Source organism: Zootoca vivipara, chromosome 14, assembly GCF_965207765.1.
Source record: "Zootoca vivipara chromosome 14, rZooViv2.hap1.1, whole genome shotgun sequence".
Classification (NCBI taxonomy): Eukaryota; Metazoa; Chordata; class Lepidosauria; order Squamata; family Lacertidae; genus Zootoca; species Zootoca vivipara.
Genome location: NC_142597.1, coordinates 38,749,182 through 38,773,690, shown reverse-complemented (window position 1 = coordinate 38,773,690; position 24,509 = coordinate 38,749,182). Strand labels below are relative to the sequence as shown.

At 43.7% G+C, this 24,509-nt stretch overlaps 1 protein-coding gene across 24 annotated transcripts in view; it reads right to left on the bottom strand.

The window, feature by feature from the left end:
* MSI2 (musashi RNA binding protein 2) overlaps window positions 1-24,509 on the bottom strand; it is a 396,739-nt gene that overhangs the window by 176,032 nt on the left and 196,198 nt on the right. For all 24 annotated transcript variants that reach the window (XM_035139771.3, XM_088657826.1, XM_088657830.1 and 21 more), the window contains exon 7: window positions 6,841-6,889. In XM_035139771.3, the coding sequence (XP_034995662.1) occupies window positions 6,841-6,889 (49 nt within the window). The remainder of the gene's footprint in view (window positions 1-6,840; window positions 6,890-24,509) is intronic.

Genomic DNA, 24,509 nt, shown 5'->3' with positions numbered 1-24,509 from the left:
GCTAGAATCCTGCATCCCAAACACACACGTATTGTAGCACATCACACCAATAAAAACATGTTCTGTTAATAGTAGTGTTAAAAAAAATTGCACTGAGATACTGTATGTGGAAGCAGGAGACAGTGAAACTGAGTAACTGAATGCACCAAGGAGGGGATGATTCTGCCCCCAAATAGATGCTATGGATTGAAATTTAAAATGCGCCTCCTTTCCAAGCCCTGGACAAAAGCGACAAGTCTGTGCCAAACATCCCCAAGGACCTGTCCTTTTCATACATCTTGACAAGGCCAACATATTTGGCCCTGCTGGTAGGAATGGATCCAAACTGGTTCCCCAGGCAACACTTTGATAAAAGCGCAGTGTCTCCACGGGTCTCTTGCAGAAGCTAGCAAGCGCACGCCTAACTTCCTGTTGCAGTCCTCAGAGGGATGAGCCTAGTTTAACTAGCAGGTCCTGTTGCGCAGACATGGCTAGGCCTGTTCCTTATAGACAGCTCCTGCCCCACTGAATTCTCCATTTCTCCTGAATGAATTCCTTGTCCTTGTTTCTCTGGATCTTTCACATGCAGCTCACGCAACAATGCTAAACGTGCAGAGAGACACTGCTGAGACCAGTCGTAAAGTGAGGCTATAAAACAAACCAGAGCCAATAAAAGTCCTCAAAATCCACGCCTGCCTTGCTTCCAAGCAAAAGGGTTTTTTGCCAGTTTACCTTAGAGGTCTCTGCTGATGTCAAAAGTGTCCTTTGTAGAAACAGCCCTAATCGACAGTCGTTAACTCTGTGCTAGATAAGATAAACGGAAAGATGTTTTGACAGGAGAATCTGCCCTCCGATGGCTTGTCACTCATGTTTGCACCTGATAACACCAGGTTTCCCAAACACCTTTTCTACTTCCCTCTGAATCCTGCATTTGCTGCAGTTCACTCTAAGAATTAAACAAAAAACATAACATTTACATGCTTCTCGTCGAAGATGTAATGGCTTGGAGTGGTGTGACAGCAGAACAGGCAGAATGTGTCTGCCTCCATGTGCACATGAAAAAGGGGGCTTCATTAGGATCACGTTGAAATAAATACAGAAATGGCAGTGATCAACTTGGTTGTGCAGGAGGAGAGAAAAGTCTGAATCTCAGGAACTGCATACTGCTAACAAGTCACTTTTGAACTTGTTGACCAGAAAGAGACTGGCCTGGACTCCAACCCCTTATTCCAATCTCTTGGCGGGAGCAAAGGAACTCAGAATGAGAAAAAGAAATTAGACAGCAAGCACAGGTATCCCCTTCAGGTCGTGTTTTAACCAGCAGTCCTGGGGATTGTGAGCCAAAGACAAGGGAGATAAGTAGTATTCTATCAGGCTGGCTAGGAAGAAAGAGAGGCCCTGGAAGAAGCAGGGAGAACCAGAAGCAATAGCAAAGGCTGTGGCTCTTAGGTATTAATCCCCCTGCATTTCCACTGTCTCTGAAAGGTACTGTGAACATGGGGGGAGCTAGATGCAATGATGGCAATTGCAAAAATGCACACTGAATCATGTTGCTGATAGAGGGTAGGGTTGGTGTTCACAGCGTGGGAAAGCAGCTACTGGACATGCCCATAGTGGGCTTTCAAATTGGCTCCACCTTCATTTTCTTGCACATTTGTGGGAACTGCATTATGATACGTAGAGCATACTATCACAATGTCCAGTTTCCACACAAGTGCACAAATTAAGTAAATATCTACATTATGGGCTGATCCCAGAACTCGCATTTGTCACAGAATATGCCTACTTTTGACCTTACCTATTCTGTGATCAGAACAGCAACACAATTGGCAGTAATCACAGCACGACCATAGTTTTATCATTTGTTTTGTATCTAATTTACAATGTATTCAATCATCTTTATCTAGTTTCATCCTTGTGGAATGCACACACAGGTATTTAAATTCTACTCGCTCCAGGAGACGAAGAGAAGCCATTCCAATTGACCCCAAACACCTCAATATAGTCTGGAATTAATTTATAAAATAAATTGCTGCCAACTATCTTTTATTATTACAATTCAGTTCTAAAACTTTGATATATACATCTCCTGCAGCACACTCCCTAGTTCATATCAACCTTTTCTCCTCTACCAGCATCAAGGCAGTTCAGCATCAAAAGAGATGAGACCCTCTTAAATCTAGTCCCACGAATCCCCTCTTTAAGTTAGGCAGCTAACATGCACAGTGCACAAACATGTTTGTTTCCCCCCCCCCTCTCTCTGACACATGTTTAAAACATTTCCACATTCCTTTTTTCTTTCTTACATTTTATCTGGCTGAATAGAGCATTACACTTACAGCAACCCTGTGAGGTAGGTTGCAATCGGTCTCATTTTATTGGGGATGGGGGGAAGGAGCTGGAGTTCTGGGAAGCATGATTTGAAATGCAAACATTTAAGAGAATACTGATCTGATCATTTTTACTCCAGTTTTCTGAGCTCCCGGTTTTGCTGTGACAGTGGAAGCCGGTGAGGTAAGGCTTTCCTCTCACCAGCTATTTGGCACTGTAGGAAATGGGGTTTGGCTACTGTCCCCATGCGAAATTTCCTGGGCTTGTAACAGACCCTGATTTTACTCGAAGGCTCTAAACTTTTGTTTGGCAGATTCCCTAAAAAAATTCACTACGCACATTACTCCACGAAGCTGACACATTTGTGGCTTATAAGACAACCGGAGCAGCCATTGGCGAAATGCCTTCCTCTTCTCAGAGTATAAACACTAAGCAGTTCGGTGCTTGAGAAATCGATGGGACAACTCTCGGGAGCTCTGTTTCCAACTGGAAACAGAAACCATAAACTATATTTGCCTCCACCTCAGCCATCGGGTTTAGTGTTAAACATGGTGTGGGTGTGGGTGGCTTATATCAACAATATACCAAGAGTTAGGTATTGAAACAATGCATTTTTAGGCCTACTTCTCACTGAGGTGGAGCAAATATAATGTATCTGCCCTCTACTTCTCTAGGCCACATAATGAAATGCTCCTCCAAACTAGAAAATAAAGAGAGGGGGAATATTTGCACATAGAAATATAGCAGGTCAGAGGGAAGACTGGCATTCTTAATGGTACCATGTTAAATTTCTGAGTGCAGTGTGTGTGCGTTTTGTGTGCCAGTGTGTAGGAGCATTCTATTATGTGAGCTCCTACATGCAATCTGAAGTGATCTGGTCTCACCTCAGTGAGAATCAGGCCCTCTGAGCCCAACACGAGGTTGAAAGATCAAGAATATATCATACCCTCCCCACCACCATCCAGGAGCCTGCATTCAGAATAAGTCTCTCTGCCCACTCCCAAAATGCCGCCATAATGAGAACAACTGTTTTCTCCCCAGACAGCAGAACAGAGGTGACAGTCAGGTTACAACACAATCTGATCGCTGGGAGGCCTTGTGTAAACTGATGCTCTCCTGGTAAGGTAACTGACCTCCATGGGTTCTGGCTGATCTGTGCTGTATATGGAGCCAAACAGAGGGAACGTTGCAATGGTTGTGATATACTATGTGCAGGTCAGCCAAAGACCACATAGCTCAATTATCTTTTCCTTCTGGAAGTGCTTATATATGCTTCCTCTCCACTTGCAGGCACATCAGTTGCAAACCGGGCCAGTTGATCTGGGGGTATGATGAGTCCTTACAAAGATTCTTGAGATTCGGAACAAGGGCACTGTCTGGAATTTCCCATTCCCCACATAGAGCTACAATTCGCAGAGTGATTTAACAGTCCATCTCTCTTCCCAAGGAATAAGGATATCCTGGGGACTGTAGCTCTGTGAGATGACAACTCTCAGCACCCTCAACAAGCTAGAGCTCCCAGGATTCTTTGGGAGAAGCCATAACTGTTGAAAGTGGTATGATACTGCTTTAAATGTGTAGTGCAGATGATGCCACAGAGAGACAGAGGGATAAGCTTGCTGTGTTGTCTCGTTTCCTCATCTTAGATGCAGAAAGAAAAGGGAGGGAGGCGGGAAGGCGGAGAGAAATGTTGCCAACATTCATGCCCAATGCCACCAATCAGTAGGGACTTCCATTGCTTGGCCAATCTAGGCAAATTCTGGGAGACAGTTGATGAGCAGCTCCCAAGGGAAGGCTGCCTCACACTTTCCTATCAACTAGGACAGCTGTTCTCAAGCAGGCTGCAGCTTGCCTGGAGCTCAGCTGCCAGGAAGCCCAGCACCAAGGAACAACAGCCTAATTTCACCCATAGCACCCTTCGCAGATCTTTGCCAGAGGGCGAGAAATCTGAAAGAGGTGGGAAGGTGGGGAAGTTACTGATGGGAATTGGCTCTGCTCACACTTCAGCAAAGCTACAGGTGAGGAAGAAGTGCCAACAAGAAGTTACTGTAGTCTGCCTCAGGGACATTAATTAAATCCTTTTGGGAGGGGAAAAACTACTCCCTTAACAAGAAAAATCAAGCCCCAGAATTTGACACCAAAGCAGCTTCGCTATTTCGATTCTAAAACTTGTCACCTTTTGTGCCGCCTGAGGGAAATGGCACATGGAGACCACACCAGGGCTGTTTGGCTGCTTCCCTATTGAACATCTCTTCTCATTATGCCTTTGCAAGCTGTCAGGCTATCAGATTTCCGGGGGGGGGGGATAAAGAACCCAAACTTTAACTGGATTCAAATGTGAGAAATGTTGCACATGGTTACAGTCGGGGAGCAGGAACGGTGGAGGCCATACCTAAGCACTGATAAGTCAATGACACACAAGACAGATAGCATTGACTTTGCTCATTCACCAAGGTCAACTGTAACCCCCCAAACTCCTCAGCTGCACTTGGAAAGAACACTTATTTCTAGTCAAGGCAGTTAACTGGCAAATGCAAAACATGGGTGCCCTCACTTCAAATTGCTTTCATGCTGAAAATTCCAGTGAGAAACAAGTGGACAAACGGCAGAGGTGAACAGTCAAGCAGCGATTTGGAAAGAAAGCATTAGTAGTGAACCTGAGGGCCTTGAGGAGGGAAAAGCACACTACTCTCAATGCAAGAGAGACAAAGGTTTTAACTTTGCATCTGTCAAGAGGGCACAGATGCAAATCGGCAGTCCGTAGACAGGAGCCATTGTTCAAAAGTCTCCTGCAAGATGCTTGGCTGACACTCCACTGCTTTTATTCATGCAGTGTTACCCCCACCTGCTTACATTTCACAGAAAAGCCTCCAAAGCCCAATGCTGACCAGGATCCAACCCCTAAAACATTAACCCCCCCCCCAGATGTTGCTCAGGATGTGTTTCAGTATCCACAGCCCAGTAAAAGACACATTCCAAGGTCCTATTGTAGCTGAGGAGGACTTCAGACTTCAAGGTCAGTCAGTATTCCCCATCTGAATCCTCCACAGAGTTACAAACCCTTACTTATCTAGCCACAGTCCAATGTCTTTGCCAGTTGTGTGAAACCAACTGTAGAGGACATCCACGGCTTATTTGACCAGCCTACTATAATGCTGGGCCCGTTTGTATGGACTCAGAAGCAGGGATTAAATCATGTATGCATAACAGCAGCCATCACAGACCAACTGCAGTGCAAATGTGTAGAGGAACGTCAGCTCAACATATAGAAAAACCACAGCAACAGAAAGAGCTAGACCTCTCTAACATTCCCCTCTATTGGCATTTGCTTTCATTTGCAAAAACACAAAACCAAAGACCTACCTTGCTTCCTTTCAATGCCTTTGTGTGCACTAATGCTCACCATTTGGTGACACATTTGCCAATGAGAAACTGGAAATGGTCAGGCCACAGCTTGCATTTCAAGCAATCGTCCATGTATTTCCAGAAAGGGGATACAAGTGAAAAAGTCCCCAGTGAACATGAGGTCTAGCAGTACAATGAAAATTTGTCTTAAACTGTTTCCCCTTTTTCCACTAGGCTACTAGTGAGGACGATAAAGTTTTCAGGTGGCAACAACCAGCAGCAGAAAACAGTGTGTGTAAACTCTCACAGCTACATGAAGATTTTGCAGGCAGCTCATCCCTGCTATGAGTATGAATTTTCCCTCCTCTTTGCTCAAATTGTCAGTTCAAGGCTTTCATAGCTTCCATGATTTGTTTTTTTTAAATCCACATTCTCATACCTGGATACAGGATACAGAAGCCATAGCAATGTAGTTTACAACTCAATCTCTCACCCTTACCAGGGATCAAATGTGTCAGGGACAAGAGAGAAGTTTCATGTGCAAATGTTTAGAACAACTTTGGCTGTGACTTCTTCCACATCAGGTAGAGTTGCAGTGGTAACCACGTAACCTAAGCAACTCTTCTGTCACTTTTCATACTTGTCCAGATCCCAAGTCTACTAACACAGAAACCCAAAGCAAAGCCTGAAAAGGGAACTTGTCAAATATGACACAATGGATTCAAGCGATAAGAAAGGAGATTCCAACTAAACATCAGGAAGAACATTCTGACAGGAAGAGCTGTTTGACACCACCCTCGGGAAGTGGTAGACTCTTGAGGTTTCTAAGCGGAGGTTGGATGGCCATCTGTCATGCATGCTGAGTTGAGATTCTGCATTGCAGGCGGCTGGACTAGATGATCCACAGGGTCCCTTCCAATTCTATGATTCTATAACTTCAAAAACCTCTTGAAACACCTGAAGCCAAATATTATCACTGCGGAATCTTGGTCACTGAGAGATAAAGATTCACAACTTCAGAGCTAGATTGGTGCTTCTCCAGCTGAGGGGAACTCTTGTTGTTTGGGGAATTAAACTATCCTTTGACCCAGAAAGCCATTCACAACACACTCCTTATTTACACACAAAATATCCAAGCAATGTGAAAAAGTAGCATCAGACCTGGGGGTTGTTTCCCCAACTTACCTCTATGTCTGTTGGTAGTCTTGTCAAACATAAGCATGGCATCTTCTACCTGCAAGACACAACAAGAAGATTGGTTTAAAGGTCTTCAAAAAAGTGCTTAAAGTTATACTAGAAAGCAGTTGATGGTCCCCAAAGCCATTTTTCCTTTTTATGACATCAGAAACATATAAATATTTGCATAAAAGGTAAAGGTAAAGGGACCCCCGACCATTAGGTCCAGTTGTGACCGACTCTGGGGTTGTGGCGCTCATCTCGCGTTATTGGCCGAGGGAACCAGCGTACAGCTTCCGGGTCATGTGGCCAGCATGACAAAGCCACTTCTGGCGGACCAGAGCAGCACACAGAAAAGCCGTTTACCTTCCCACTGTAGGGGATACCTATTTATCTACTTGCACTTTGACATGCTTTCGAACTGCTAGGTTGGCAGGAACTGGGACCGAGCAACGGGAGCGCACCCCATCGCGGGGATTCGAACCGCTGACCTTCTGATCGGCAAGCCATAGGCTCTGTGGTTTAACCCACATCGCCACCCGCGTCCCTAAATATTTGCATACACACGTACAATTGATTACAAAAAGAGAGCATTTATAGATGAAGACATAAGCAAGGAGTGCATAGTATTAAATCTTAATGTAGATAATACCAAATCCATTGTTATTATTAGCATACTTAAATTATGCGTGGTTTAACTTCAAAAGGGGCAACAGTTGTATCTGTATTAATTGACTTTTGATAAATACTTTTGCATCTTGTCCTACAAATATATGGATGTGCATTTTCATTGTTTTATTACATTGGTAACTGAGCAATGAGATTCAAGGCAGCAGAGGTGCACCCAAAAAAGAAGTGCATCCCAAAAGGTCCAGCATCACCCATTGGCCCCAGACAGTTCCTATATCGTGGGTTATGTTGGATCCAACCCTGTGACAGCTTTATGAGTGGGATCTAAGTAGAGTTCCAATTTTAAAAGAAGGCTACTGCTGAACCAGGGGCCTGTATCCAACCTGCTCTGTCTGCTAATGCATGAGCCCTTATACTTGCAAATGGCAGGATGCAGAAGAAAGGACTCCAACACAACAGGTGTGCTAGCGGAAGCTTGTTGTGTAACAGCTGGTATTATTGTTGTTGTTGTTATTACACAATAACATGTAGACACCCCAAAAGGGGTAATGGAGGAAAAAGTAATGCAACAGCTGGTTCTTGTTGCACAATACATTGTACAACAATCTTTGTAATGCTACTTGTGTTTTCCCTTGTGCAACAACATTCTGCCGGCGCAACAAACAAGTGACTTTAACTTAGAGGTAGACATTGGATACAACTCAAGATAGCTCCCTGCCAGCTCACCTCACCTAGGAGAGTGGTGAGCTGCCCAACAGTCTCTACCTTCAGGGGAGCTGCAAGGGAGGGGGGAAGCAAACAAATACAACCATTAGGAACTCACTCCCCCCCCCAAAACAAAACCATAATAAAACTGATACCACACACAGTATTGCCCACCTCAAAAGCCTCTTTGTCCAAAAAATCCCTCCTGAAATTGAAGCCCTCCCCCTTCTCTGACCCCCTCACCAATCTACCACAGCAGCTGGGGGAAGGTAAGAGACACACCCACAGACTCAGCTGAAAATATAAAGCCCTGACCTTCCTTGGGGAAAGCCACTGAACCTTAAGAGGTTCCAACAGGGTGTCCAAGGCAGAAACCTGATCAGCCACAAAGGTATTCAAAAGCCCTTTTGAAAAGCCACAGGAGATTGTGGGAAAGGGGGAGCGGGAGGCTACATTTGCATTGGTTCTGGCATTTCCACTTCAGAGAAGAGAAGGGTCTTGACTGACTAAATGTATCCAAGTGTGACAAAAAATGGCTTTCAAGTTCTGTCATTATTTGCATGATTTATTCCACCTACCTTTAATCTGCACAGCCACACCTAGGTTCAACACTCTTTCTGAAAGTACTGCTTTCAGAAAGATAAAGCAGTACTCTGAATTATTTTCAGCCACATCATTCATTCCCACCATCACCATGTGCTGTCCCTGTAGAGTTTTCAGGACGTTTCACTGGCATAATACTGTGCCCTTAAAAGAAATGTCCAAAGGAATTTGTCTGGAAGTGAAGCAAGTCAAAATAATAGTCTTAACCAAATGGAGATTTAATAAGGAATCTGATTTTTTTAATATAAAAAAACAGGATGGCAATAAATAAAAGCCTCTTGAATGGATGTCATGCTTTATTTAGCTCTGTAGATCAGCAACAACTTTGTTTGATCATCAACAGTGCTTGAAAGGCTCAGAAAGTTGTGAACTATGGGTCTACAAAACATTTTTTTATCTGCATTTAAAGCAGATGCAAGTCTTTAAAATTATTGGTCGGGGAAGATCCTTTCCTGCCTCTCATTGTGTTATAAACTAAAGGTACTCTTTGGCTCACTACATACAACAGTATCAGCACCATCCACTAACCAACTGAACCACTTAGGATGCCTGTACCATTTAATGGTGCTGACAACACCAAGGTTGCAGGTTTGATTCCCGCATGGGACAGCTGCATATTCCTGCATTGCCAGGGGTTAGACTAGATGATCCTCAGGGTCCCTTTGAACTCTAGAATTCTATAGTTCTATATAGCTTTATCACCTGCAGCAGGACTTCATTCTGCTACAATGGACTGTGTGTTTCAGGAAGGAGGAGCCAGAGGGATGGCAGATGGGTTCAGCCCCCTGGCCCCTACCCCGGGGTCGGCTTATAGAATCATTAACTGATTTGAACTGGAAGCAAATCATCGTGATGGCGAAAAGTTTTGGAGAGCTCCCAGAAGGCAGACACTCTGAAGTCCCTTTGTTCACAGAGTTGCTTTAAGCTACTTTTGTCACTAGGGTAACAAGCAGCAAGGAACTCAGTCGACAAGGGAGCTGCTCTTTGTCTAAGGGGAGAGCACCACACACGGTGATGCAGTCATCTCTGCATTAGCTGTAACCTGGGTGACGGTGCTGCAAGCCAGTTGGCACATGAATTCCCCCCTCGCCAAACTTCAGCCTACCCAAGCAACGGGTTCATAAAAATATTACACATGCCTTTGCAAGAGCAAGTTTGGGTGCAGGGAATTGTCCAATGCCTTCATTAGTAATGTGTTCCTCACTCTCTACTGGAAAATTCATTCATCTAATTTTACTTGATGGACTTACGCCAGAGGTGGTTGTTGTTGTTGTTGAATTCCAATTTGTTAACAATGGCAACAATACAAAAGGCTCTTTCCCCCTACCGAACTGTAAATTAAGATTGCTTACTACCTCAGATATTGATTTGTAACTGTATATGCAGGACATCCCAATGTATGGATTGTGGGGTACAGTAAGCATTTTTTTTAAAAAATGTATCCCACCAGACAGTTCATATGGTTCCCCTCTCCTGTTTTATATTCACAACAACCTTGTGAAGTACTGAGAAGTATACGTTTATGGCTGAATAAGGATCCGAGCCCAGTTCTCTCTGATTCTAGTGTGACATTGCAACCACTTCACCACACTGTTCCATTAAAACGCCATCATGATAACACCATCATGCTTTGGCATTTTTGGAAGACTGATACATGAACAATATTGCCACGGGGTGTGGAATCGGCCCTGCCACCTACTGGCTTCTTCAGAGCTATGACCTGCTTTAGAGGGACAAATCTGATTCTCATTATTTCTCTACTATAACACTTTAATCACTCTGTGGTGAACACTATCCCTTGTATGACTGGGGTGGGGTGGTGCCTGGACTCCCGTGAGATGCCCAGTGTGCAGTGCACAGCTATAAAGTGCTCAAGTATGCCAGAGTGAAGAGATGAAAGTTCGGGCATTCATACTGAGGAGCAAACAGCAGGGTTATGACATTTCTGATTAACCCGGACTGCTGATGGTGGGAAAATAAACAAGAATTTTGGATTAGGCTCTGAAAACAGCCCAGTAAAAAGGAAGGGGAAAAGGGTTTCAGCAGAGACAAAAAGAGACAGACAAAGCTGGGAGTTATAATACTGGGTGGAGCTGGACGAAGTTCTCCCGAGCACCGCTTTTTGTTTGTACCTACCAGTGGGTGATACCCCTGGATGTTTTAAAGCCAGGATGCCCTTTCAAGCCAAGCCTAATTGGTTATCCTTTTTGTTGTGCTTCCTAAGGTCAGAACATTTTATCTCTGCCTCAGCCCTTTCTAAGTTTGCCCCACCGCACGTGATATTTTTTTTGTAGGGCACCCATTGTCACAGAAGAATAGCCTCTTTCCTCAGCAGCCAAGTGCACAATGGCACTACTCAATACCCCCTGAACAGATAAAGTGCAGCACGGAAAGAGAAATTCTATAAACGCCTCTACAAAATAAAACATATAAGATGACAGGAAAGGGGGGGAGTTTAGGGGTCAATATGAATAAGGCTGAGTTCTTAGAAGAGAAAAAACTTTTTAACACACACACACACACACACACACACAGAGAGAGAGAGAGAGAGAGAGAGAGAGAGAGAGAGAGAGAGAGAGAATATATATCATATCGTTGCCAGGTAAAGGGGCTGAGAGTTAGAATGAGGTTATTCATTCAGTCAGTCCCATTAATGCCCCTGAAATCTAAGCACAACGGCCTGAAGAGAAACCAGGAGGCACCTGAATATGCAAACGCTAAAAAGAATAGACTTTCTCACGGGTGTCTGTTCCATCAAGACACAAGCGGCTTGTGCCTTCCCATCAAGGGAGGAAAGAAAAGTCAAGGTACCTGGCATGAAAACCAGAGGTTAAGCAAACTAATCTCTCTCATTCCCCCAGCCATATTGGCCCATGAAGCCCTAATGAAACTCTAGCAAGATTTGGAAGCAGTTTGCAAAATATAGTCCAAGAGTTAATCCCGTTTGTCTTGGTTTTGAGTCATTACAAGGAGTGTGTAACCAAGAGCAGTGCATGTGTGCACGCACACCTTTAAAGAGAGATGTGGAATAAATGATGTATATTTTTTATTTATATAAGTATTTATATTCATCCCTCTTACAAAACATCAATCTTGTCCAATACCCTGCCTCCCACAACAGCCACCTTTTGCCTCCAGGAAGCCCACACAAAAGGAGAGGACAAAGGAAAGGACAGCCTCCCCAGTACAGAATGGTATTCAGTGGCATACTGCCTCTGCCTCTAAACATGGGAGTACTGGAGTCAGAACTCATATCGCTGCAGTTTTTATGTTTTCAAAAAGAAACTGGCCATTGCCTTTCTCTCAGTAACCTTTTGTTCAATTGTGTGTGTTTGTGTGTTTTATTAAGGCTCGCCAAACCTAACATCCTTTTTACTCCATGTTAAGGCTGTTACAAACTTCAGATGTGGAGAAAGATTAAGGTCCATCAAACACATCCCCTCCCCACCCTTTTCTGTCCCGTCCCACCGTAGCCTGATGAAGAGTTTTGATACTTTCTTTATGGAACAGCCTCCTTGCGCCTTTTTTGCTTGTCCCAAATAAAGGCACTCTCTTGTTACTCTGTGATTATGTCCCCCAACATGGCTACCTACAATTTTTGGCAAGCAAGGAGGAGGAGGAGGAGGAGGAGGAGGAGGAGGAGGAGGAGGAGGAGGAGGAGGAGGAGAAGAAGAAGAAGAAGAAGAAGAAGAAGAAGAAGAAGAAGAAGAAGAAGAAGAAGAAGAAGAAGAAGAAGAAGAAGAGGAGGAGGAGTTTGGATTTGATATCCCGCTTTATCACTACCCGAAGGAGTCTCAAAGCGGCTAACAATCTCCTTTCCCCTCCTCCCCCACAACAGACACCTGTGAGGTGAGTGAGGCTGAGAGACTTCAGAGAAGTGTGACTAGCCCAAGGTCACCCAGCAGCTGCATGTGGAGGAGCGGAGACACAAACCCGGTTCCCCAGATTACGAGTCTACCGCTCTTAACCACTACACCACACTGGGTGCTCCTCAGGGATGGCCCAGATGTTCTACAGGCAGTTCTCTCCACCCCAGCCCTTGAGCACTACAAAGAAGCTTTTTCGCCGAACAAAATAATTTAAGCATTTACCAGTGAAATGTTCCTTTGTAAAAGGCAAAGCACAACCACAAAAAAACCCAGTTATCCCCACATGGCTCGATGTGGCAGCTCACAAAAAAGATTAATCCAAACTAATTAAGAGCATCAAATATCAGGGCATTACTAAATGCTCTCAAACGTCTCAGCAGTTTGAAACTGTGGTGAGGGTAGACAGAAAAGTAGCGTCTGCTGCTAAATTAAAACCAATAACAAACTTAAGAGTTAATATGTCCCATTTCCTCTCTCTGATCAAACAAATATAATTTACTCTCTGACCAAGTCCAAGTAATGGGCTTTGGTTTATTTAAAGTTTACTTCCTGAGGCAGTTTTTTTAAAAAAGGAGCGCTGTTGCTTCCCCCTCTTCTGTCTTTAATCAGTACTGCTCAGGGAGAAAACAGGGATCTTCTGGTGAATTCCTGCTCTTGAGTAAGTCAAGCAGGGTGCCACTATCCTTTGGGATACCACTTCCATGAGCTACAAGGCAGAGCCCAGTGACTGAGCAACTCCTCCTTATGACAGGCCCTTCCACAATTTCTCCTGCCAAGAAGTAGAGCATCAGGCTCCCTAAAAGCCTGCTGGTCTTGGGTCAAAAGTGATTTTAAAAACAACCCTTTTAAAAAAGTTAAGTTGACATCTCTCAACTCCTCTCCCATGTATTCAGATGGGCCTTTCACTAAACTGGGGAGAGCAATTGTCGTTGCAGGAGTTTCCAAAAAGCACCAGCCCAACTGCTAACAACCTCAATTCCCCACAGGAATTGTCCGGTGGGAAGGATCCTGATTACTTTTATATGCTTATATGGCTTATTATGGTTTTCAATGTGTTTCTGGTGTTACTACGGTGAAAGGATTTGTGCTCTGAGAGGGTATAAAAACTGTAATAAATAACTATTTGCAATGCTACTTGATATTAATAATTTTTGTCTGGTATAGTGAGAGCTCTTTCAGTTTACTAGCTGGGAACAAAGGAATGATGTGGAGACACTGCCCAAGACTCTCCACAGGAAACCACAACTAAAGGTGTGATTTGATCAAGTTTCTCAGCCCCTATTTTAATGCTATCAACCAGGCATGGGGAACCTGTGGCTCTCAAGAAGTTGTTGGATTCAGGGCTGGCCCTATGGCTAGGCTGGGTGGCGCAGGGCGCCCGCCCGCCAGGGGGCGCTGCACAGCTGCGCCCACCCACCCGCCGCGGAGCTGTACCCCCGACAGCCACGCTATGCACTGCGCCCGCCTGCCCGGCCGCGCAGCTCCGCCCGCCCGCCGGCTGCGCTGGGAAACAGGGCGGGGGCGGGGGCGCCGGAGGGATCCGTCGCACCACGGCACCAGGGCGCCAAATATACTTAAGACGACCCTGGTTGGATTACATCTCCCCTTGCCTGTTAACTATTGGCCATGCTGGCAGTGACTTATCGGAGGGTAACTGGGTCACCATCCCTGCTCTAAAATCTGGCTCACGTCAAGCTCCCCAAAACTGCACAGTTTAGCAATTTGGTACCAACTCCCAATCAAGTCCCATGACAGATAATCTTGCCTCTCTAATGCTGTACTATCATCTGCCACTAAACCATAGACTTTAAATAAGATGCAAGTAAACGCTGTCTCTGTGGTGTAGTCATTTAAAAGGATGCCAATGGCATAAAAGCAGGAGAGCCTAGCACTTTGGTGTTTGCTATGTGTCTAAGTACATCAACTGAATTGGAGCAAGCAGACATGACTAGGCCGTTTATGCCCGTATCCTGGCCCAGGCAAAGTGAGCAGAGAGTTGGGGCGGAGAAATTGTCATTGAGCACCTTCAGCAGGGATGGTTATGGGGGGAAAGGTGGTAGTTTAGTTAATGGACAGAGAGAAAGAGCCGTGATGGGCAATTACTCAAGTAGAGAGACAAGAGCACCATGAGCCACTTATGGCTGGGGAAGAGGGGGAAGCAACAGTTTCTTCTGACAGATGTCATGCAGAAGCAGCATTTGATGTTGGCGCATTGATCTGTGCTCTCCTTGACTAGCAACTGCTGCTCTTAAAACCCCATATTACAACTTGCTGTCACTTGCCACCTCAACAGATGGCTGAATCAGAAAGAACAGTTTCAACTTGATTCTGTAGGCTTTCACCTCCCTCCAGTTATTTTAGAGCTAATAGACTTATTGCAGGGGATCCGAATGTCTTAAAGATGTGGTAAAACCAGCCCTGCTGCCCCCAAGTCCTGCCTTCATGGAACCAATTCCCCACAACCACCCCTACATCAACGGATCAAGCAGCTAACTGCATTTTTTACTTTGCAGGTTACATGCAATATTATTCTTTACAGACAGGCCTATAAAAACTTTGTGGAGAATGGGTCCAAGTGTGTGTATGTGAAATGGATTTGATGTAAAACAGAAGGAAGCTAAGGTCCAAGTAACCAAAATTATCTTATGAAATATTTATACAAGTGTTTCATTAGTGAATGGCAGTTACCCAATAGATGTGAATTGTCTAGAATCATGGAAAATTAACTTCTTATTAAGTAAATGGTTAGAGAATATTGCCTGCACAATTTCCCTTGTGTCTCCATGAACTCTCTTAATTGTGGTGTATCTATCTCTGCATCTATATGACATCTTTCATTTTAAAAAGACAACCATGGCATTTCTGCAATAAAATAAAATAAAACTGTACTCCAGTTTCTTCCTGGGAACTTTGTTCAACCACTCAACAATGGAAAGACATATTCAGCTCAGAGTGGGACCTATTGAGTTTCCAAAAACCAGTTAGAAAAGGATCAGCAATGAGAGGGTGGATAGTGACCTGCCCTTGCAAGAGTATCATTAACTTGAAGAATCTCTAGACTGACTTTTAATGAACATTTCCAGGGTGCGCGTACACACACCCCAGCACCAGATCCCATGAATAATAATAACAACTGACTCTAGACCCACCCTTACAGAACCATCATTTCCAGGTCCTGGAGTGGAAACTATAACAGTAAAGCCAGTATTCAGGTTTGTAGCCCAGACATGCCCCTGTGCATCTTTGCCCAAGAAGCACCTGCCATTAAGTGTAACATTCGCCATTCACTTGCACCCCCAATTAATGAATGTTGACCGAGGTGATAATTGTACAGATCTATCCTGGGCTCTGTGGAATCAACGAGTTTATTACTACTGAATCAAGGAGCCTGTCAATAAGCTAATCTTTTCGAATACGTACAGAACAGATAGTGACAGCCGTGAAATAAGGCACCAGGAAAGAAAAAACAACACAAAGCAAACTCTCTGCAGCCTCCATTAAAGCTCAGTGCTGAACCATCAGGGTTGCCAGGCTTCATTGCTCTTTGGGTGGGGGACTGCCAAGCAGCTGGAGGAATCTGGCTTGGTTGATCAGTGGGGTGAAACTTGCTTACTCTGAAACATGTAGGGGTCCAAGCATGCAGCTATTCCGCAAGAGGACCAAACTGAGCATACATCTCCTGAACATGGGAAGATGAAGCTTTGCTGGATGAGCAATAAGGCATTGCTCAGTCTGCTTCTGTCTACTTCAGCAGGAAAATCAAAATTAATGTCCACATTGAAACAGTGAAAGCTTAAGGTAATTGGAAAGAACAGAAATTCTAAGCATTCCCTCTAGTCCCAAAACCATCTTGCTCAAGGCAGGTCAATGAAATGACTGGAGTTTATGTCCACAGGACCATTTCCCAGAATGGATCCTGGTGACTTGCTGAAGCTATCACCTCAATATGTACACATCTATGCACAACTGCTGATGGTGCATGCTGGAAAGGATGTTACACCCAACTCATTTCTAATCAAGCTAATTCTGGCCCAAAAGAATGAGAAAAGTCAGAAGAGGTGAGCTCAGGTGTGGCCTTCCAAATGATGCCCATCTTGGGAACTGCTACACCCAACAGTTTATTTTCAGGCATGAGTACCTAAAATGAGATGCCCAGAGTAGACAGATCACCACTCGGGGTGACCTGGGGGCAAATAATTGCCTGGCTGTTTTGCTTTAAACTGACATATCACCTGATCTTGCCCAGAGAAGATGAACAAAGTCCATTTTATGGGACAGATGTTCAGAACTCCCACCCCCAAATAATCTTTTGCAGCGAGAATATGACACTTTTTGGGACAGCCCAAAATTAGAAAGGGGTGTGCAACATAGCTGCCAAGTTATCCCTTTTTTAAAGGGATTTTCCCTTATGCTGAATAGGCTTCCTCGCGAGAAAAGGGAAAACTTGGCAGCTATGGTGTGCAAGTTTATAACAGTCAGAAGATGTGCTTTGCAGACTTAAATATGTTTGTTCCTGATGGCAAACAAGTACTCAGCTTGCAGCAGGGCACAGTGGGGCAAAGAATATGCATTAGAAACAGCTGACCAGGCCAGAAAAAAGGTTTCCATTTCACCTGTTCTATGATTCGATATTAATTTCAGCATTACTATAAGGAGCTGTTGGAGATCACTTTTGTTTTGACCACTGCTGATTTGCTTAGCTCAGGATTGTTGTTGTTGTTTGTCGTTTAAAAAGCTAAGAAGGGATTCAACAGTGTGACCTCCCTGCCCCAATAGTTTGAAAATTTAGACAAAGTCCAAGAACAAGAATGAAATCAAACAACACAGATATATGCTGCATTTAAAATTTGCCCAACCTCACGTGCAAACTTTCCTGCTCTTTCCGTTCTCTCACTCTGGAACCATACTGGGCACTGTTGGCTTAATTCCTCCAATTATTTATACACATTGCACAACTCATACAATATTTTGCTTTCTGAAGCAGAAAAAAACCTCTTAGCTACTCATAAACTGTCAGGTGCTATTATTTTAAATACCCAAGTGAAACTCTAAGAGCCAGCAACTCACTCCTGCAGATTTACTATTTTCCCCTGTATAAATTAAACAAGACAATTGCATGTTGCAAAGTCAGACGGGGGCAGCGCTGGGGTGGGTGGGAGGGAGATAACACCCCTTTTTATCAAGCCTTGCAGTTAGATTACAGTGCAGTTCGACAAAAACAAAGTATTTTAACCTGATTACCCACCTCTTTTAAAATCCAAGATGACCCCCTCAGGGCATCTTTTCCTTTCCTTCTGGTAATGAAGATAAACCACTGACTATTTACTCAAAATGTCACAAGGCTGAACTGTCTCTACAGTGCAGGCCTTGTGTGCTCTGGCCTCTGCAAATAGGCTCCTTTCTGTGGGGTGCTGAGCCAACAGCTTGTGGGGTTTGGCTGGTCAGGAGCCAGGGCCAAGTCACTAGCCATGTCTCACAATGCCAACTTAAGCCTGGGCACATACCAAAGCATAACTGCCAGACAGTTGTGCTGAGCCACATTTTTTAAAGCTTGCAGTAGTTGATTTCAGCTCCAACTCCTGCCCACAAAGACCTAAAGAGGTAATATCTGGAGAGGTATTGGCGAGGGTTGCCTAAAGCACAGAACAGCTCCATGCAGCAGAACCTCCTGGTAACATCTGAAGAGAGCATTAGGTGCTGGTTAAATTCTAGGAATTTACTGCCACAAAATGGGGAGGCCATCACTTGTTGAAATGGCTTTCTAAAAGGCTTAAAAAATGTCATTGCAAGGCAATTTCCCCCCAGTCACCTTGCCATGAGATCCCAGGGTTGGACTGTAAGTACCACCTCCATATAGCCAGTGCAGAGCACATATAAAAAACACAGAGCTGCAGAGCTTCCTATGGCCTTCCATGTATTGTATGTTAATCAAGTTTGATGCACTTTGCGATCCCAGTCCAAGACAAAATTTAGCATGCTGCAAAAGCCACCAATACACGGGAGAAATCTATCCTTCCATTCACAATGAACAGACTTGGATAGGTATAGAAGAAAAGACACAAGACCCATTAAAAGAAAGGAATGCCAACCTGTTTTGATAAGGATAGTATTTCCTACTCTGCAGGATGGAATGCATTATATAAGCCTGCTACATTTGCCAACACATTCCTCAAAACAGAGGATGAATCTGGGGAACTGTGATAAAGAAAAAGGAGCAATGTCTTTTGCCTTTTTCTACTAGGAAAACCAGAGGCGGCTGTGGCCTAGAACTTAGCAGGTAGTGTTTCTTTAGCACCATTTTGGACTCAACAGAGCAGACCATGGCTCATTTTCTTTTGTGGTGTCTTGTCTCTGTCCATCACACTGTGAGTCTGTGGGAAAGTGGCTGATTTATCTTTAAATAGTTGTACAGCACATAAAACATTTTAGATGCTTTGTAAATGTTAAATAACAATAGCCCAGCACCCTGATTCCAACAGGGACAACCTGATTCCAACAGGGACAACCAGCTCACCTGAAAGAAAGTGTTTGATAACAACAAGCTAACTGCCTTAAGGCTCATAAACCAAGCATAGGAAGGATCACCACCCAAGTCTCTTTGCCTCTTAAATAGCTTGCAGCTTCATCATACTAGCTGACTGAAAAAGGAAAAGCAATTTTACTCCCAAATCCTGACACATTCTTGCATACAAACTTACAAAGGTGTCTTATACAAAGGTTTGAACCACACTAAGATCTGCAGGTGAAGGACGGTATAAAAATTTACTAAATAATAAATAATAGTAATAAGATACCGAGCCAGACCACCCACCAGTCTGTCCAACTCAATGCTGTCTCTAAAGATTGGCAGCAGATCTCCAAGGCCTCCAAGCTTGCCACTCAATATTTTATTTTAACAGGGGATGCCAGGGATTGAAAACCAGGACCTTCTGTATGCAAAGCCTGGTGCTCCACTGCTAAGAAGTGCATCCACTACCTTAAAAAAATGTGATGCCACCTGCACATCAGCTGTGTAGCCTGGATTGACTTCTATTCCCCACCAGTTTTAGGTTCCTTCAGCACAAGTCACTGTTGTGTGTTTTGACTTAAGCATTTAGAACTATTGAAGCAACTGCCATGTATAATCTCTAATGCTGTCAGATTAACAGTGATTAAACCATGCCATGCTCTGATTCAAATTATCAGAATCACAAACATATTTGCTTGAAAGGCAAGCCCCAATCCACTGCGCTGAATGGCTTTTGAACGAACTTATTGATTTACAATGGGGAATTCGTTTTAATGGAACTTTGTTTCTGCTAACTTGTTAGACCCGCTTCAATTATAATAAGCACTTTCTTTTGTCTGTACAAGAATACAACAAAAATGTAATTGCAGTTACCAATTCTTGGAAACTGCTGTGGCTAACATACTTTGCAAAGAGCCCTGATTTTCAGTGCAAACAGACCTCAGTTCTCTTTCTCCAGCACAGGTGGATATACATCAGCGCCAAGCTCAGGAGGCTGTGCAGCAGAAGGGCTCTGAGCCCACTTCCGAAACAGAGCACTCTCTCAAAAAACAAAATCTGGAGGATGTTAAACAGCCATCAGTGTCAATATGGCTTTCTTCACAACATAAAACTGACAGAATGTCATGCAATGTACTACTTCCCTCTAATCCTAGCCAAAATGTGACAGCTTTATGTAAATAAAATGTCGCTGAATTATTCTGCTAAACAAGCGGGGGGGGGGGGAGAGAGAGAGAGAGAGATGCCTGATAGGATTCCTTATCAAGGGCTTGATTTTTAAAAGGTTTCTTCTTTGTTCTACGAAAGCAAGCTGATTTTTAAACCCTAGTCTGATGTGAACAATATTGGTTCACCCCGTCAGCCCTGAACCAAAACCAGTCTTCTGCAAGCTCATTTTCCCCCAGCATCAGTGGTGGGAGACACAAAGTCACAGCAGTCCCCTCCTGCTTGCTTTGCTGCAGATGGACAGCAAACCAGCCAGCCTGAAATAATGCCTCACCATTAGGGCCGCTACCCAACCAGGTAAAGCAAAAACAGAACAAAAAACAGCATAGCCCTTTTCTTGACCAGTTTCCAGATTTTCTCTCTCTAAGTATTCATGATACAGGTTTTTTAAAAGCCAGAGTTCAGATGCTTCTTTCTTGCCTGTTTTCAAGTTTCTTTCTACAATTGCGAGTAGTAGGAACTTTTTAATATATAAAAAAAGTTTTAAAAAGTTAGCGCTCTCCTCAGCTAGTTTGACTAAGGGGCCAGACTGCTAAGCTCAGTGCCAGATATATATAAGGCAAAAAAAGGCCACAAACTCAACAGCTTCTCTCACGCCTGTTTTTATGGTTTTTCTTTCCGTAACCATAACGACTAAGGACACTTGTTAAAAATTAAGCCAGATATTCACAGGATTTTTGTCTGTCAAATAAGTTGGCCTACCTCTGGATAGAGATGGTAGCATGGGGAGAATGACTCATAACTGTGACTTGTGCAAATCAGGAATAAAGTATTGCATGGACAACCCCAAAACATAAACAAGCTGCTCTTAATCTGGGCTGAAGCAGTTCTGCGGTACCAAATGAACTACCTGGTGTGTGTAAGTTAATGTTTGGTGGAAACAGGGTAAGGCAAGAAAAGGGCCAATTTTCTTGAGAAGTAGGGAGCTGCTTCCTTAACCTCTCACAGCACTGTAATTTATTTCCCAGCAAAACACTGAGTGTACAATTGTCCACCTTAACCTGATGAGGTGGGGGGAGCAGGGTCAGTATTTTGCAGCAGCCTAGCCCATTCAAGTCTAGAGCTGAGCCCAAACTCAAGCTCTACAAAACTCAAGTTGTAGCCTTTCCACAGGCTACAAACTTGGGGGAAATAGAAAATCCCTGCATTGCCTTGGCAAGTGGGCAGCATTGCCTCTCTCCCTTACAAGAAGCATCAGCTTCCTTCTACTGCCTTTCTGCGAACAGCCATAGAAGAAGCACACTTAAAGCAAATTTTGGGGAGGATTTCAAGCTGCGGTCTCTCTCTCTCTCTCTCTCTCTCTCTCTCTCTCTCTCTCTCTCTCTCTCTCTCTGTGTGTGTGTGTGCCTCATGCATCACCAAATTTACACTGAAGGCAATCGTTTTGGCTCAGTTCTATTAAAGACAAAAAATTCTGAATAGGAGGTTAATACACCAGGATAGCATTTGTGTCTTCCCTTTAGTGATTTACCCGTATGTGCATGCACAGCCATGCATATGCACAGATTGTACTCCACACTTAGGGAATCCAGACTCTGTGATAGCCTGCCCCAACCTGTTGTCTCCCAGGTGTTTTGGACTACAACTCTCATCAGCCGTAGCCAGCACAGCAATAGAAGATATAACTCAAAACATATGAACATCACCAGATCAGAGAAGCTGCTCTATCACATTTTTAGCATAATAGCCAGTCCAGATCTGGTCAAACCACTCTGGGATAAGAGTCTGTTTGGGAAAGAAGAGTTGATCCTTAGGCCAGGAGCTCTGGTGACACCACTACAGAGAGGCTGGAGGGAACATTGCTCCTTCAGCACTTTGAGAAACCAGGTGCAAAGCAGCTTGCGTTTTTATTTTCACGGGACATTAGCCATCGTCAGCAGGAATAATTCTTTTTCCTTTCACGGGGCTTGCGTGCAGATTAACAGTACGGGGACTCTAGAGTTGCAACCTATTTTCTTTTCCAAACAATACCAAAAATGTAGGTAAAACACACACACCTGTACATACATAATACCTTAATATCAACAGCTATTGGGGAGGGAGGGTACAGGGAAGAGAACAGGTCAATGCCTAAAACTTTTTGTCCAGTTTCCTGAGGCTCCGCAGCACAAGGTCTGTCTCGATCAGAAAGGATTTTATAATTAATTGCAGCCTGGTCCTGATCAAGCTGTCGTGCAATGAGGTCAAGTTGCTGGCTCCCCAAGTCAAAAAGGAAGACACCGCATTTTGTAGCAAAAAGAGCTATAGCATTTACATTTGCAGGGTAATAGGAAATTGCATGCACATACAAGCTGTACCGAATGTCATGAAGTTTAATTATTCAGAACTCACCCTAACTAGTCTCTGCCTATAAGCCAAATGTGAGAAGCAGAACTGGATAATATTAAGCCAGGCAGATGGTCAGAAGTCCTAATTCTTATTTTGGTTTCCTTTTCAAAAAGCACACATCTGTTCTTCCTCACCAATTGCTAAATGGATCTGCACGTACACCACACCATAGCAAAATGGAAATCCAAGTTCTGTATCAGAATAAAACTCTGTAAATAAAGGAAATGTGCAGATGTTTAACTTTGCCTGAGTTTGGCTTTTCCATTTGTCATGAGCTGGGGAATAGAAGGACAAAAGGATGAGAAGGTTGTGGGGGGCTGCAGAGGAGGGGGTTAAGGACAGTAAGAAGTGTCATAAAGCACTGAAGTTTCTGCCTTCTGCCCTGGCCAAAAGAAACTGCAATAAGCTCCTCCTAATTTTCATTAGATGTTTCTAAGATTTTTATTTTAGCTGTAAGAATGTAAAAAGTAAAATCCAGCCACCAAGGTGATTCTATGGATGCACAGAATACACACAATCCCAATTTTCAACAAAGCACCTTAGGAACATCCTTCTTTAGACAGAAGATAACATTTTTGTACGTTGCCACAAGTGTAACTCAAAAGCTTATTTTGCATTCACATGGCAAAGCATTAAAACAGTACAGGCAGCTGCAGTACAAATCATTGCACAGAAGAGAAAATGGTTAACACAAGTGCAATGTATAAAGTTCTTCTTTCAAGGCCCTTTTCAACATGTGGGGTCAAGCAGGATTTTTTTTAAAATAAAAGCTTTAAAAAATCTGTCTGCTGCCCTAAGTCTATTAGAAAGGGGAGTATATCCACCTCCACCAATTTAAAATTATCGTAACCAGCACATCTAAATGAAACTATTTTATTAGCATTACTATTTTGCATTAATTGCAAAAAGAAAAAGTAATACAAAACATCATGTAAAAAACCTATATAATGCAGATGAAAGAGCAGTCAAAGTACAAAACAAATTCCTGTTCTCTCCTAGCCATTGTCTACTCTGCTGCCCTAGGGGGGCACACAGAGGACTTCCAAAGATAACCTCAGGGGTTGACTTAGCTGTTAGATGTGATCCAGCTCACTGTCACTGATTCTGATCTTAGGCTGTGGATGATAGATAGATAGATAGATAGATAGATAGATAGATAGATAGATAGATAGATAGATAGATAGATAGATAGATAATTGTTTTAGATTTGATATATTTATACTGATTTAACACAGGAGTGGCCAACCCCAGTTTGGGGGCCTGATTTGCTCCCCAAAGCAAGCATTTCTGGCCCAAAATACCCTACTGATTTGAGTGGTTGGCCAAGGGTGAATATGTTCATGGGACGAAATATTATCCTGTGATTTAACACCTTGCAGTATTGCATTGTAAATATATATTTACATTGCACTGTAAATATTTCAGTGGTAAATATATAAGCTCATGTGTGATTGCTAAATGACTTCAAGTTACCTCTAGCTCCTGATTCCAGGAAACCATGTTCAGTCCAACTCCCAGCATGCCGGCCCACCCATGAGGCAAGGTCAGTTGAAAGGTTCAATTGAGTTGAAAGACTTTCCCACTGCCCTTTTGTAAATGACCACCTCAGATGACAGGATCCATGAGGGCAGCAGATCCAGCCTCCAATGAATGCACACTCCTTGGAGGCTGGATCTGTTGCCTCCTCGGCAGCCCCCTGCAATGCCACCTGCACAGCAGCATCCTTGCCTCCTCACATCCTTGTTCCTGATGGAGAGGCTTCAATCACCTCTTTTTCCTTGACCTGGGAGGGGTGCCATTTTATAGTTTGC